This window comes from Pongo pygmaeus, chromosome 17 (assembly GCF_028885625.2).
Source record: "Pongo pygmaeus isolate AG05252 chromosome 17, NHGRI_mPonPyg2-v2.0_pri, whole genome shotgun sequence".
Classification (NCBI taxonomy): Eukaryota; Metazoa; Chordata; class Mammalia; order Primates; family Hominidae; genus Pongo; species Pongo pygmaeus.
In genome coordinates, this window is record NC_072390.2 from 22,353,444 (window position 1) to 22,370,504 (window position 17,061).

At 41.1% G+C, this 17,061-nt stretch overlaps 1 protein-coding gene across 9 annotated transcripts in view; it reads left to right on the forward strand.

Annotated features, from left to right (window-relative positions):
• Positions 1-17,061, forward strand: part of SPIRE1 (spire type actin nucleation factor 1) — a 208,158-nt gene that overhangs the window by 3,669 nt on the left and 187,428 nt on the right. Inside the window, exon 1 of one of the 9 annotated variants that reach the window (XM_054460273.2) lies at positions 937-988. The exons of the other annotated variants lie outside the window; for them this stretch is intronic. Within the exon in view, the coding sequence (XP_054316248.1) occupies positions 958-988 (31 nt within the window). The 5' untranslated portion in view covers positions 937-957. Of the gene's footprint in view, positions 1-936; positions 989-17,061 lie in introns of those variants that run through there. 9 annotated transcript variants of the gene reach the window in all.

Consider the following 17,061-nt stretch of genomic DNA (forward strand, 5'->3'; position numbering starts at 1 on the left):
TGAGCCACCATGCCCAGCCAAATTTTATTTTTTTTTTGAGGTGGAGTCTTACTTTGTTGCCCAGGCTGGAGTACAGTGGTGCAGTCTCGGCTGACTGCAACCTCCGCCTCCAGGGTTCAAGCAATTCTCTTACCTCAGCCTCCCAAGTAGCTGGGATTACAGGTGTGTACCACCATGCCCGGCTAATTTTTGTACTTTTAGTAGAGATGGGTTTTCACCATGTTAGCTGGGCTGGTCTCAAACTCCTGACCTCAGGTGATCCACCCGTCTCAGCCTCCCACGATGCTGGGATTACAGAAGTGAGCCACCGTGCCCGGCCACACTTTCTTTTTCATTGTATTTATCGTGATTATATGTAGTTAGCAATCTGCAACATTTATGTTTTCACATCCATTGATTTCTGTTTTTTTCTTTTTTATTTTTTTGAGACGGAGTTTTGCTCTTGTTGCCCAGGCTGGAGTGCAATGGCGCAATCTCGGCTCATCGCCACTTCCGCCTCCCGGGTTCAAGAGATTCTCCTGCCTCAGCCTCCCGAGTAGCTGGGATTCCAGACATGCACTACCATGCCTGGCTAATTTTGTGTTTTTAGTGGAGACGGGGTTTCCCCATGTTGCCCAGGCTGGTCACGAACTCCTGACCTCAGTGATCCACCAGCCTTGGCCTCCCAAAGTGCTGGGGTTACAGGCGTAAGCCACTGTGCCTGGCCTGACATATTTTCTAAATGGACGTTTAGGGAAGTTAAGTGATTAGTAACTCTTTGAATCAAATCTGGGTCTTTTAGTGTCTAGGCTTTGTAGTGTTGTGGAATGAAACATTTGGTTTGAATTTGTTTTGTCGTTCTTCCCCTTAGGTAAGTGACAGTGAGTAAGTTCCCCAATCCCCCTGAGTCTAGCCTTCTGTGTAAAATTAGAATATATTGTTGTTTTCACAGGGTTGGGGCATAAGTGAAGATAATATATGTCAAGTGGCAAGACTTGCTGTATAGCAGGTACTCAGTAGGTTTTAGTTTCCTTCTTCCTCTAATCCTGTGGTCCTTTCTCACCGCTATACTGTCTCTAGTCCATCTGTTTTATGTTTTTACCAAGAATTGGGGTAAATGTCAAGGTCAGAATTTCTTAACTTTGGCACTGTTGGCATTTTTGGCTGAGTAATTCTTTGTTGTGGTGGCTGTCCTGTGCAGCATCCGTGATCTGATCTCTAACACTGGATGCCAGTAAGCCCCTCCCCTGCAATTGTGACATTAAAAAAGTCTCTATCCATTGCCAAATGGTCCCTAGGGTGCAAAATCGTCCCAGTTGAGAACCACTGCTCTAGCAGGTGGTGCCCAGGATTGTGTTCAGGGTGGAGAAATGGATTCTGGCTGTAATCCTGAAGTGAGTGAATCCTTCTACAGGCCATTGTCACTCTGTTGTTGAGCTGAATGGGTCGTACTGGTTCTTGCCAGTACCAGCAGTATCACTCCATTTAGTCCTTTTAGAAGAAATAGTACTTCATAGGCTTTACTGGCTTTTTAGGGGACTGAATGTAGTAGTAATTGATTTTAATTCTTGTTTCCTGTTAACAGTATTGATACATCTGAGAATGGTTAGATCCAGTTTGAATGAAATAAATAGAAATATGCTATAAGAAAAATAGAAAAATGTTGAAAGGTGTCAGAGGCTGGAGACCAATGAAGGAAAAAAATGAAGAATTAGTGAGTTTATTTAGCATTCAGGTAAAACTTAGAGCCAAATTGCTAGCATGGCCATAAAAGCAGTGTGATATAGGACCCAAGGAGATAAATTCAAGAAAAGGAAAGACTAGCTCTTTAGAGGATCTCTTGAAAGTAAAAAGATTAAATTATGTATAACGTCTTAAAATGAGCAGTATGGTTAAGAAGTATTTCTGTGATGACAGGAGGATAGATTGCTTAGAATCAAGAGAGTTTATGATTCTTGTTTGGTGGCTTATTTAACATTTTATTTTCTCCAGTGTTTATGCAGTTGTAGTAATAATAAGACTTTGTTGTTTGGGAAAGTTTATTAGGTACAAGTTGATGAAGTTTTAACTTTCACACCCTTAATTAAGGGGTTGAAGACATCCAGGCTCTTCGTATACTCATAAGTATACCTGACTGGCAATTAGAGCACATTTGGTATACAGGGTCTTTAGAAAGTAGTAACTGATGCAATTTAGGTTATAGTCTAGATCTTCACATGGTTAAAAAGCATTTGCTTTTCTGGGATGCCACAAAGAATTATTAATAGCAGTAGTTTTAGAGATTAGAATCATGTGTGGTCTCATAGTCTTTCAGGACTTAAATACCCATCTGACAACAATCATTTATTTTAACTTTTGGTTTAAAAATTTTTGATGTACCTTTAGTTTAGATGTATAAAGAATCGTTTAAAAATTATGGCCATATATTGATTTAAAATAATCTTAAGGTTGGTAGAAGGTTTTCCTGAAAGGAACAATGAATGCCTCTGTGCATACTAATAAAGGGATCCCTTGAGAATGGTTTCTTGGTATAGGGAACATTCAGGCTTTGTTTGGGTTTTGAAAAGAGGATAGGATCAGTCAAGCTTCTCAGCAAGGTTCATGCTAATTTGGAGGGGAAGATGGTCTTGGCATAAAATCCTATTTGATTTTAAAGAGAGAATATTTGTGGAAAAGGTTGAAATAGTGAAAAAATATGTTTTTTTGTTTTTGTTTTTTTGAGACGGAGTCTCACTCTGTTGCCCAGGCTGGAGGCAGTGGCGTGACCTCGGCTCACTGCAGCCTCCATTTCCTGGGTTCAAGCGATTCTCCTGCCTCAGCCTCCTGAGTAGCTGGGACTACAGGCGCCCACCACCACGCCCGGCTAATTTTTGTATTTTTAGTAGACACGGGGTTTCACCATGTTGGCCAGAATGGTCTACATCTCCTGACCTTGTGATCCGCCCACCTCAGCCTCCCAAAGTGCTGGGATTACAGGAGTGAGCCACCGCATCCAGTGATAAAATGTTTAAAAACATTTTTTTTGGTCCGCTCTTTCTGTATTTCTTGTGTTCCCATCCTGATCATTAAAGGAAAGGAATATATGAAGTATATGTGTAGGTTTCCAGAGTAGGTAGTGGGGGTGAATGGTAGATATAGAGATTGGTGAAATGCCTTATCAGTTACAGTAATAGATAAAAATTGTTCTCTTTGAATAATAAGTTCAAATATGTCAGGTTAATTCAATCTAACAAATATGCTTTGAGTTCCTACTACGTGCAATTAGTGTTCTAGTTTTACATGGGTGATGTAAGGGTAAATAGTTCTAGTCATTAAAGAAGAGAAAATAAAACAGAAACACAGTGGTAATTTTACCATGAATCTAATGCAGCTTAAACTTCAAGTCCCTTCATTTACACAGGCCCCTTCAAAGTGCGCGGGAGGAGCCTTAACAGTAAGTTTAGATGTTCATTTGCAAAATTAAGATTTTAGCTGTAATTGGATAAGATTGCTATCACTTTTTTTTTTTTTTTTTTTTTTTTGAGACAGGTTCTCGCTTTGTCACCCAGGCTAGAGCGCAGTGGCTTGATTGGCTCACTGCAGCTTTGACCTCCCAGATTCAAGCAATCCTCCCACCTCAGCCTCCCGAGTAGCTGGGACTACAGGCATGTGTCACCATGCCTGGGTAATTTTTTTTTTTTTTTTTTGAGACGGAGTCTTGCTCTGTCACCAGGCTGGAGTGTAGTGGCGTGATCTCAGCTTAGTGCAACCTCTGCCTCCCGGTTTCAAGCGATTCTCCTGCCTCAGCCTCCCGAGTAGCTGAAACTACAGGCACGTGCCATGACGCCCAGCTAATTTTTTGTATTTTTAGTAGGGACTGGGTTTCACCATATTAGCTGGGATGGTCTCAAACTCCTGACCTCATGATCCGCCCGCCTCGGCCTCCTTAAGTGTTGGGATTATAGGTGTGAGGCACCACCACCACCTGGCCCATGCCTGGGTAATTTTTATATTGTTTTTTAGAGACAGGGATTTTGCCATGTTGCCTAGTTTTGTTTGGAACTTCTGGGCTCAAGTGATTTGCCCACCTTGGCCTACCAAAGTGCTGGAATTGCAGGCATGAGCCACCATGCCTGGCCTGCTGTCACTTTTATTTATTTGTTTATTTATTTTTTTGAGACAGAGTCTTAGTCTGTTGCCCAGGCTGGAGTGCAGTGGCACGAGCTCAGGTCACTGCAACCTTCGCTTCCCAGGTTCAAGCAATTCTCGCACCTCAGCCTCCCGAATAGCTGGGATTACATGCACATGCTGCTGCGCCTGGCTAATTTTTGTATTTTTAGTAGAGACAGGGTTTTTCCATATTGGTCATGCTGGTCTCAAACTCTTGACCTCAAGTATCTGCCTGCCTTGGTCTCCCAAAGTGCTGGGATTACAGGCGTGAGCCACGAAGCCTGACCTGCTGTCACTTTTGGTTCCAGTTTACCGTACAATGTATTTCTACTTGTGTTGGGTTGTAAGAGAGGGGTCACAGGAGTTTTGGGGAGAAATTTTGGAATAATGTATTTGTGGTTTTGTATCTGTGTTTCTACTTTTGCAGAGGGAAACAATAGAAAGAATTTAGTCATCTACAGATATTAGTCCTCAAGTAAATTAGGACTCTTAGGAAACCATTGGCCTCACTCAGAGTTTTGACTAAACTTTAGAAGAAAAAAATCATTGAGCTATCAAGGACTATATGTTGATAAGAGATGATGAGTTGCACTTTGCTTGTTATATATGGAAGGTCAGATTCACTCTCCTGTGTCATTGGTCCTATAAAATAACAGCAGTTCTCATCTTACTTTCATAACAGTGTCATTAGAGCTGTATGTATTTCCCTTTTACTTCTTGTTGGCTAAGTAGAAAAAAGGAAAATACCTTCTTTCAGATATTTGTTTAAAACTATGAAGGAAATACTGTGTTACCAAATGTAGTGGGAATTTTTAGTCAATATTTTTTTTTTGAGAGACAGGGTCTTTCTCTGTTGCTCAGGCTGGAGTGCAGTGGTATGATCATAGCTCACTGCAGTCCCCAGCTCCTGGGTTCAAGCAGTCTTCCTACCTCAGCCTCCCAAGTAGCTGGGACCACAGGTGTGTGCTGCCACTTCTGGCTAATTTTTTATTTTTATTTTTTAGTGGAGAAAAATGTTGCCCAGACTGCTCTTGAACTCCTGACCTCAAATGATCCACCTGCCTCAGTCTCACAAAGTGCTGAAATTGTAGGTGTGAGCCACTGTACCTGACCAAACTTTTTATTTTGGGATAATTTTAGATTTACAGAAAAGTTGAAAAGAGAATGCAGCTAATTCTTATTTGCCCCTCACCCAGTTCCCTTAATGTTAACATCTTATATTCTTGTGGTATATTTGTCAAAACTAAAAAAACAACGTTGATGCATTGCTATTAACTGAACTCCAGACTTCATTTGGGTTTCCCCAGTTTTTCTATTAATGTCCTTTTTCTTTTTCTTTTTTTTTTTTTTGAGACGGAGTTTCGGTCTTGTTGTCCAGGCTGGAGTGCAATGACGTGATCTTGGCTCACCATAACCTCTACCTCCTGGGTTCAAGGGATTCTCCTGCTTCAGCCTCCTGAGTAGCTGGGATTTACAGGCACCCGCCACCACACCTGGGTAATTTTGTATTTTTAGTAGAGACGGAGTTTCTCCGTGTTGGTCAGGCTGGTCTCAAACTCCTGACCTCAGGTAATCCGTCCACCTCGGCCTCCCAAAGTGCTGGGATTACAGGCGTGAGCCACCGTGCCGGGCCTTAGTGTCCTTTTTCTATTGCAGAAATCCCATCCGAGATACCATATTGCATTTAGTCATCATGTCTCCTTAGTTTCTTCTGGTCTGTGACAGTTTATCTTGATCTTTACAGTCTTGGTGAGTACTGGTCAGCTGTTTTGTAAAATGTCCCTCCATTTGGACTTGCCTGATATTTTTATGGCTAGACTGGGTTATAGTTTTGGGGGAAGAATACCAACGAAGTGAAGGGCTCCCCCGATCACATCATATTGGGGCACATGATCACATCATATTGGGGCACGTGATAACCATGTGACATCAGTGGTTACGATAACCTGGACACTTGATTAAGACAGTGTTGTCAGGTTTCTCCACTAAAAAGTTACTATTTTTACCTTCTTTTAATATGTTGTTCTTTAGAAAGGAGTCATTAATTCTAGCCTGCATTCAAGGATGGGGCCAGGTAATTAAACCACCTCCTGGAGACATGAATATCTTCTTAAAGTTATTTTGAATTCTGTGAAGATTTGTGCCTTCTCCTCCATTTACTTATGTATTCAATCATTTGTTTATATCAGTCTGGATTGACGTGTATTTTGTACTTTGGTTGTTTTGTGGCTCAGATTGTTCCCGCTGTGGCCATTGGGTGCTCCTTAGGCTCCTGTGTTCCTTTGATATGCAGCCCTCCTTCTGTCTGGTGGAGCACGTCCTTGCTTTCTGGCACTGCAAGATGTTTCAAGGCTCATCTTATATATTTCCTGCCCCAGCCCTAGAGACCTATATTTCCAGGGAGCTCTTGTTTCTTTCATTGGAGAATGGTGTTTAGAAACCATGATCTTAGCACTGGGTATGCTTGTTGCTTATTGTTTTGTTTTTATTTATTTATTTTTTAAAGTTGTAGTTTTGCTCTGTTGCCCAGGCGGGAGTGCAGTGATGTGATCATAGCTCTCTGTAACTTTGAACTTCTGGGTACAGGTGATCCTTCCACCTCAGCCTCCTGAGTAGCTGGAACTATAAATGCACAACACCACTCCTGGCTAATTTATTTTTTTGTAGAGACAGGGTATCTCACTATATTGCCCAGGCTGGTCTTGAACCCCATTCAAGTGATCTTTCTGCCTCAGCTTCCCAAAGTATTGGGATTGCAGGTGTGATCCACTGCACCTGGCCTGTTTTTAATATAGAAGAAGAAATGTTAAAGAGTTTATTTTTGATGTTGAAACTCTAGATGGATATTTGGGTTTCAGATATCGACTTACTGGATAGTATGAATAATGCCACTGTGAACATTACTGCACATGTCTTTTGGTGAACAAATGTAGCATTTTTGTTGAATATGTGCCTAAAAGTGCGATTGCTAATTCATGATGTATGGTCAACATAAGTAGATATTGCCAGAAATTTTCCGAAGTGATTGTATCTCACAAACTTTTAAAATTAAAACCAATATGAGACATTAGTATAAACTTAAAAAGGATTCGATTAGGTATATGGAGGGGTTATATTCCTAATAATACCAAACTGCTGGCTTCTGAAAACTGTGACTCTTAGTTTTTTTATACTAATTGTGCTAATGCTTTTTTTTTTTTTTTTTTTTTTTTTTGAGTCGGAGTTTTGCTCTTGTTGCCCAGGCTGGAGGGCAATCCTGTGATCTTGGCTAACTGCAGCCTTCACCTTCTGGGTTCAAGTGATTCTCCTGCCTCAGCCTCCGTGGTAGCTGAGATTACAGGCATGCACTACCATGCCTGGCTAATTTTGTATTTTTAGCAGAGACGGAGTTTCACTATGTTGATCAGGCTGGTCTCAAACTACAGATTTCAAGTGATCCACCCGCCTCTGTCTCCCAAAGTGCTGGGATTACAGGTGTGAACCACTGCGCCGGGCCTAATGCATTTTTTAAAATTGAGTCTATGGTCTTTTTCTGTCATATTTCCCATTTTCTCTCCCATCCCTTAATTTAATTAGAAGTTAAGTTCCTATCTAATATACTCCTTTAATATCTTGTATTTCAGAGAGATAAAAATACAAATAGAGATAATTGGAGGGTAGTGCTAGAATGTCACTAACAGTCCCTATAGGTTGCCTGGTCCCAGGGTTTGGTCATGTCTCCCTGGATTTTTAGTGAAAATACTATGTTAGAGATATTCCCATTACATGATTTCATGTATTCATTTCACCAATATTTGAGTGCCTTCTAAGTGCACTGTGCCAGATGTTGACGATACAAAGAGGGATAAACTGCACTCATACCTTCAAGAAGCTCATAGATGGAGAAACTAACACAGTACGGTGCAATAATTTTAAAATAATAAAGATGTTTAGAAAACTAAGCCCAGAGAAGAGAGTGGCTGACCCTGCCTGGTGACAGTAGGCGAGTGTTACAGAGGAGATCTGGTTTCCGCAGGTCTCCAGGATGGGGCTGTAGCATAAAAGGAATACTATGTGAGGCAGAAGCAGCAGCAAGTGGAAAGGCTTGGAGATGTGGAGGGCGTTATGTGGTGCTCAGAGAGCAGCAGTACATGGATGGCAAGTGCGGCGTTTGTGCTGCCACCCACTTCCCCATGCCAAAAGCAGATAACTGCTAATCAGTTACCGCATTTTTTGCTGCCGAATTTATAAGCAGCCCCAAGAGTTCTCAACAGGTTGCTTCAGGTGGCCACTACTGATTATTCGGAGTTGGCACGTGAGGTTAAACCTGTTTGTCTTCTTTGTAGTGGGTGTTCCCTGCGCCTGGAGCAGAGGATGTGTGTGGGACTGGGGGTAGTGAGAAGGGCTGGAAAGACACGTTGGCTGGGATCAGATGATGAAGGACTTTGTGCCAGCCACATGGTCGAGCGTGTATTTATAGTCTGTACAGGCAGTGGAGAGCCATGGAAGGGTTTTAAGCAGGAAAATGATGTAAGCAGATTACTCTTTTTAGAAAGATAAATGTAGGGGCTTTGTAGATGTATTGAATTGGGTAAAATGGAGGGCAAAGACACCAGTAGGCATTTTATACTATCTTTAGATCTTTGTAGCCTTTAAGTTGCTAAACCAGTTAGGAGTGTTATGGCTGTTCAAACAGGAGATGATGGAGGTCTGAATTAGGGCAGCAGGAATGGAGAGAAGGAATCAGATTGAGAGTGATTTAGGAAGTAGGACAGGGTATAGGTATAGCTCTTCCACTTTTTATGTGTGGGTGAGAAAGGGGAAGGATTGTTCAAAAGTCTGACTTCTTGCCTGGGTGCTTGGGTGACAGGGTAGGCAGGAGAGGCAGGGTAGGGTGGGAAGACAGATGATGGTTTATACTTGTTGGAAATTAAATTGGCCTGGAAAATATTTTTTCCTGTGGAGTCATGTTGATTGCCACCAAGCTCCTTTGCTGCCTTCCAGATAGTTGCAAATCAGCTGTTGAATGTCACACCATAACATGGAGAGAACTAAGAGCTGGCTACAGAAGATGCAGTTCCGATTCTTTTGGCTCTGATGCTTACTATTGAATAGTTATGACCTCAGGCAAGCCATTTAACTATTTCTGATGCTGATACTTTCTTTTTTTTTTTTCTTTTATTCTTTTGTGTGAGGCCAGGTATTGCCATGTTCCCCAGGCTGGTCTTGAACTCCTGGGCTCAAGACATCTACCTGCCTTGGCCTCCCAAAGTACTGGGGTTACAGGTGTGAGCCACGGTGCCCGGCTGCTCTCTTTCTTTATTTGTAAAATGGAAGTAATATTTGTCCAGCCCTTCTTGTGAAATTGTAATGAGACTCAAATGAAGAAATATATGTGGGAGCATTTTGTTACCTTGTATGTACTGCACAAATACATTTTTACTGAGCCATTGCTATCCTTTGTAAAAAGATGACTACTTCCAAATTATTTGAGTCAAGATTGATAAAGAAGTTCTAAAACAATATTAAATATATGTTTGAAAGTCTATAAAATGATTCTTGAGGTTGAAAAAATTTGAAATGTGGGTGTCCATAATGTGATTAGACCTTTGTTGCCTTAGGTGCTCCAGCAGGTTTTTAGAATGGACTATGGAGGGTTACTTGCAGATTATCAGGGAAAGGTAATTAGTGCTTGACCACCGTTTATATTTTTTACGGATTTCCATGTATTTTATATTATCTTGAATTTGGTTTTTTCCTCCTTTTACCACTTTCTGACTTGTTTGATACTCATTTATTGATCATTTAATTTAGCTTCTTTCAATCCTTTGGGGAGTGTAGGAGGGCTTATTTATGTAAATAATAAAACAATGTAACTGTAACTTTCCCTATAAACTCTTGGAACAAATTTCATCTGAGACCTGTAAGATAAGCTATAGTTTAGATGAAATATTTGAATTGTTCTATTGCCTGATGTGTATAAGCTTAAATGTTTTTGATGGGAAATTGTTAAGTTCCTTAAATTAATGATAGTTGCCCCCTAACCTTGACCCTTTTTTTTTTTTTTTTGAGATGGAGTTTCCCTCTGTCACCTAGGCCGGAGTGTAGTGGCTCGATCTCAACTCACTGCAACCTCCGCCTCCTGTGTTCAAGCGACGTCTCCCTCGTCAGCCTCCCAAGTAGCTGAGACTACAGGCATGTGCCACCATGCCCAGCTAATTTTTTTTTTTTTTTTGTAGAGACAGGGTTTCACCATGTTGGCCAGGCTGGTCTCGAACTCCTGACCTCAAATGATTTGCCCTCCCCCCCCTCAGCCTTCCAAAGTGCTGGGATTATAGATGTGAGTCACAGTGCTCAGCTTGACTTTCTTCTTTAATTAATGATCTTTTCATTATATTTGTATTTAAAGAATAGTACTGTATTCATAAGTATAATAAAAATGTGTAACTTACAAAACTTATTACAAAAAGATATTTTTGACTATATATAGTATATGTAGTAAAGGTTAAATAGCTAAAAATGTTTATAGTAAAGGTTAAATAGCTAAAAATGGCAAAGTGTAGTCTATGTCAAGCCTATGTTGTTTTTATAGTTTTTAAATCAGATCTCCCAAATCTTGACAGAGGGAAAATAACACATTTGGGTAAGTGAATATGGATGGTAGAGTTGTGATATATCTAAAGGGAGTTAGGGCTTGGAAGATAGAAGTTCCTGGGATGCCTCTCTGCAGGACTCTTGTTGGCTAGCTTGTCTCATACTCAGATGCCACAGAGGGACAGGAGATTCTAAAGAGAATGGATATAGATGTGTGTATGAAATGCATGAAAACCAGAACTCTTCAATTGATAGAGAATACTAGAACATTTGGGATTGTCACCTGCTAGAACTCTGTTTATGATTTGGCTTGGGGAGGTTCCCCTCCAAGTTCTCCTTCCTGAAATCTAGTGATACGTCTATGTATTTTTGAGCTCGTGAAGTTTAAGCAATGTTTGAATTACTGTTACTAGGGAAAAGTTTAATCCAAATCAACCCAGTTTACAAAAAGTACTTTGACTTTCATTGTCCCTGTCTTCCAACACAGGAGTGTCAGAAATGTGGCTCCAGGCTATAAACATTTTTAGCTATTTATGTATAAACATTTAAACATTTAAAAATGTTTATACTATAAACATTTTTAGCTATTTAACCTTTACTACATATACTATATATAGTCAAGAAATATCTTTTTGTAATGAGTTTTGTAAGTTACACATTTTTATTATACTTATGAATACAGTACTATTCTTTAAATACAAATATTATGTCTTCTATTCCTATGACAGCATTTCTTCTTCTTCTTCTTTTTTAAAATTTTACTTTAAGTTCCAGGATACATGTGCAGAATGTGCAGGTTTGTTACATAGGTATACATGTGCCATGCTGGTTTGCTGCACCTATCAACCCGTGATCTAGGTTTTAAGACCCGCATGCATTAGGTATTTGTCCTAATGCTCTTCCTCCCCTTGCCCCCGCCATCCCTGACAGGCCCTGGTGTGTGTTGTTTCCCTCCCTGTGTCCATGTGTTCTCATTGTTCAACTCCCACTTATGAGTGAGAACATTTCTAAATAGTCCTGGGCACCTCCTCTCCTATACTTGCCATCAGAATACTTCTGAAGATGACATTCTAGACAGCCACTGTTACTCAGAATTGGCACTAGAGATGAAACTTATTTGCTCTGCAAGCTTCCAGTGTTGCCAGATTACATAAAATAGATAAAAGATAATATCCAAATTTTGTGGCGGGTTTTAATCACTGATACTAGGTCCAAGGGGAGACTCTAGTCTCTGGGAAGGTGACTGGTAATAACAATCCAAGGCTGTCATTTTTTTGAAAGGTAAGGGATTTAGTTACAAATCTAGGAAGCAAAGTGTAGTCTATGTCAAAAATAAAGTGGGAGTTTCCATTTCTGAATTAGGATAGAAGTCACATTTATGGCAAAGGCGATTGGAGGCTGTAAGTCCTAGAGCCTGGCTTGGGGCAGAGTCTGTGGGTGGGGGTCAGATAATCTCAAGGAAGAAGATGCAAGTTCTGGAGAGTGCCTGTCACACGAACGTATTGTTGGTGAGTGAACAGATGAATGCTTTTTCCATGAGTGATATTTAAAATTAGAGGTCATGTCCCTGACTGTTTTTTGTATCAAATGCATAACATTCACTCTGAGGTGGGCGGATCACAAGGTCAGGAGATTGAGACAATCCTGGCTAACATGGTGAAATCCCATTTCTACTAAAAATACAAAAATCAGCTGGGCGTGGTGGTGCGTGCCTGTAGTCCCAGCTACTCAGGAGGCTGAGGCAGGAGAATCGCTTGAACCTGGGAGGCGGAGGTTGTAGTGAACCAAGATCGCGCCCTACACTCCAGCCTGGGCGACAGAGCAAGACTCCGTCTCAAAAAAAAAAAAAGCATAACATTCTTTTTTCCCTTAAAATGCAACTTGGCAAAGATGATTTTGTTGGGGGAAATTGGTTTAAGCTAATAAATACGTAGTTTCACTGTCCTAACTTTTGAAGTTCTGTTCATTGATTCCAGGTCCTCAGTGGCCACTGCATTTTAGAAATTCAGGTATGAGGCTGAGTGTGGTGGCTCACACCTGTAATCCCAGCACTTTGGGAGGCTGAGGTGGGTGGATCATGAGGTCAAGAGATCAAGACCATCCTGGCCAACATCGTGAAACCCCGTCTCTACTAAAAATACAAAAATTAGCTGGGTATGGTAGTGCGTGCCTGTAGTCCCAGCTACTTGGGAGGCTGAGGCAGGAGAATTGCTTGAACTCTGGAGACAGAGGTTGCAGTAAGCCAAGATTGTGCCACTGTACTCTAGACTGGCGACAGAGCGAGACTCCATCTCAAAAAAAAAAAAAAAAAAAAATTCAGGTATGATTAGGCTGTAGAAATTTTTTTATTGCTAAATTTCAGCCTGTTAACTACAAAACTATGGGTTTTTTTCCTAGTAATAATACAAAAATTGTCCCAGAAGCCTATTTAATATACTCCTTTCTTATAAAAGTATTATAGTTCTTAAACTAATGGTTGTTGTTGATCAGTTTTGGTCAAATGTTTGAGAATATTATTCTTGAAAACATGGAGCATGTTCAGGATGTTGTTTGTCAATCCATTAGCAAATCCTGTTCTACTTCCAAGTTATTTCATGAACCCTCTCCTTTTCACCCTCATTACTGCCATCGCCCTGCCTGGCCGCCCCCCCTGTAGTGCTGCAGGACAAGGTCAGCTCAAGCTCGCTGACCTTGAGCTTTCCATCCGGCTGTCTCCACTACATTCTTCACATTATAGCAAGACTGACCTGGAAACTACCTGGACGCAGCTGACCCTCTTGCCTGGTATCCTTCAGTAGCTTCCCATTTTCCTTAAAGTCAAATCTGAACTCCTCATACTATCCTTACAAGCCTGTGTGATCTGCCCCCTGCCTGTCTAAACACAGTTTATGTTACTCATCCACCAAACGCTTCCCGGGCCTGTCACACGCCACCTCCTGCTTCCGGAACAGATTCTTCTTCCCGCCCTGCAGTTGGTTCTACCCAACTTCAAGGTCTCTGTTTAAATATCATCTTTTGGAGGAATCTTACCTGACCACCCCAAATTGGGTCATTTCTGTTACTTTCTCTCCCTTTTGGATCCATTTATCATGAGTTCTATTTTGTTTGATTACTTTTTTTGGGCTGTGTTAAATGTAAGCCTTATGAGGCAAGAACTGAGTCTAGCTTGTTTACTATGACAGTGTGTCATCAGTGCTTATGAGTAGTACTTAGTAGGTGTTGAATAAATATTTACTGAACAAATGAAGGTGGCAGAGGTATGCTGGCAGGAGAGCAGGGTGTATTCATTGGTATCTCAGTTTTAGCATGAAAAAGAACATAATTTCACATGGTTAGAGGGACTGAAACATTGTCTAGAATTTGGTCACCTAGTAAAAAGCTGGAGAATAATTCTGAGAACCATTTATCTTAAAAGTTCCAGAAATTCTGTTTTTTTGGTAGGTATAGTTTGCCTTTTGCTTATTCAGCTAGTTTGAATCATATTGATAATGTGACTGCATGATAAGTCAGCCATATGCTGAGGTTTCTACTTTAAAGATAAGTAGCTACCTTAATTTGAAAGTATTACTTGCATTCTCTGAGCAGACCCATGGTGAAATGATCTGATTATCAATATTTAAGATTTATAATGTCTGCTGAAGATGACAGTGTTGCCTTAGTTATGAATTCTTTATGACAGACATTTTATATCAGGACTACTTTGTTTCATAAAGCCATTCTGTGTCAGTTTATAGGAAGGCATAGGCTTTTCTGTTTCCTGGGACATAAGGGGACTCGTCTAATAAATTTTTTTTTTTTTTTTTAAAGACAGTGTCTGGCTCTGTTGCCCAGGCTGGAGTGCAGTGGTACCATCTCAGCTCATTGCCCGCCTTCTGGGCTTAAGCCATTCTCCCACTTCAGCCTTTCTTTTTTAATTTTTATTTATTTATTTATTTATTTATTTTATTATTATTATTTTTTTTTTGAGATGGAGTCTCGTTCTGTCGCCCAGGCTGGAAGTGCAGTGGCACGATCTCTGCTCACTGCAACCTCCGCCTCCTGGGTTCAAGCAATTCTCTGCCTCAGTCTCCCGTGTAGCTGGGATTATTCAGCTAATTTTTGTATTTTTAGTAGAGATGGGGTTTCACCATCTTGGCCAGGCTGGTCTTGAACTCCTGACCTTGTGATCCACCTGCCTTGGCCTCCCCAAAGTGCTCGGATGGCAGGTATGAGCCACTGCGCCCGGCCGCATTCCTCAATTCAACAACACCTTCTTCAATTGGAAACTACCAGTATAGCATCAAGGGATTTACACTTGACAAGTTCTGAGTCTTTCTTCAAAGGTTGGCCACTTCTGTTTTACTGCACCAGACCTAGGGAATGAATCCCTCTAAAACTTACAAATCCTATGACTTCACCCAGAATTTTTTTTTTTGAGATGGAGTGGCGCTCTGTCGCCTAGGCTGGAGTGCAATGGCCTGAACCCAGGAGGCAGAACTTGCAGTGAGCCAAGATCATGCCACTGCACTCCAGCCTGGGCGACAGAGCGAGACTCCGTCTCAAAAAAAAAAAAAAAAAAAAATTGAGGAATGCATTTCCCCATTCCTCAGAAACAGTAGAAATGGTAGTTAGCCTGGACAGTACCCCTGCAGTTCCCCTCAATCCCAACAGCCACTGAAAGTGGGAATGGAGATGTATTAGTCCATTCTTGCATTGCTATAAAGAACTACCTGAGACTGGGTAATTTATAAAGAAAAGAGGTTTAATTGGATCACTGTTCTGCAGGCTGTACAGGAAGCATGGCTGGGGAGGCCTCAGAAAACTTACAGTCATGGCAAAAGGTGAAGGGGAAGCCAGCACGTCCTGGGTGGCTGGAGCAGGAGGAAGAAAGAGGGAAGGAGGAGGTGCTACAGACTTTGAAACAACCAGATCTCATGATAACTCGCTATCACAGGACAGCACTAGGGAGATGAATGGTGCTACACCATTAGAAACCATCCTCATGATCTAATCACTTCCCACCAGGCCCCACCTCTAACATTGAGAATTACGATTGAATGTGAGATTTGGGTGGGGACATAGAACCAAACCATATCAAGAGGATTAGAATAAGAAAACCACCCCAACATACATGAGGAGGAATCAGGGGCCTTAGAGTGTGCTCTTCACTCTGTCACCAACTCTGTGTCATTATGTGCAAGTCATTTGACTCCTTGAGCTCTCAGATTACTCATCTGTTTTTAATTAATTAATTAATGGTTTCTGAGGCAAGGCCTTGTTCTGTCACCCATTCTGGAGTGCTGTGGCACTATCACAGCTCACTGCAGACTGGACCTCCTGGGCTCAAGTGATCCTCCTTCGTCAGCTTCCTGAGTAGCTGGGACTACAGGCTTGTGCCAACATGCCTGGCTAATTTTTTGTTTTTGATAGAAACTGGGTCTCACTATGTTACCTAGGCTGGTCTCAAACTCCTGAGCTCAAACAATCCTCCCACCTCAGCCTCCCAAAGTGCTGGGATTACAGGCGCAAGACATCACACCCAGCCAAATTACTCATCTATAAAATAAATGGATTGTGCAAGATCATTTCCAAGATTCCTTTAAGCTCTGATGTCATGTGATTGGGATTTTTGGATTCCTAGGTTAGCTTTTGAGCAGGAATTTGGATGGCAGAGCTGTGTAGTTGGTCAAATACTTTGTACTTACAGCCTTTTCATATTACCGTGAGTTACTCACCAGTTCAAATTGAATGACCAAGAGCTGTTGGATTCTCACAAAAATTTTTAGTACTTTTACAGCATTTTCAGTTTTATAATGCAGGTCATTGAAAAAAATCTTATTTTATAGACTCTTGTGCCCTTTTGGCACCCCTCTATCATTCTTCTTAAGCACTTCATTGTTTTCTGGTACAAAAAGATGTTCCCGGCTTATCTTGTAATTTCCCTGTCCCAGCCCTGAAATCAGCCAGTTTCCCAAGGAATCCTGATTCTGTTGAGGGGGAATGGGCTTGGCGTGCCCCATGGGCTTCTCCCACTTTTGATGGGCAGAGCTAGGAAATGTTTTGAAGTTGTGTAATATCTCCAGTTACAGTTCACCACCACAGGGCTCCTTTTCTTCTTCTCACGTTAGGTTTGTGTATTCCTTCTCCCATAGTGTAAGTCATGACTCCTAGCAATATCGGTGTATTTACTCATGTGCTCATTGCTGCAATACATTAAAATAGTTTCAGGATTTTATACTACCAACAAGAAATGTACTATAAAAATTTTTAGATTTCTTTGTAATTCTCTTTATCTTCAGAATATATCCTACTGAAGATGTAAACTCACGTACTCCTTTTTTTTTTTTTTTGAGACGGAGTCTCACTCTGTCACCCAGACTG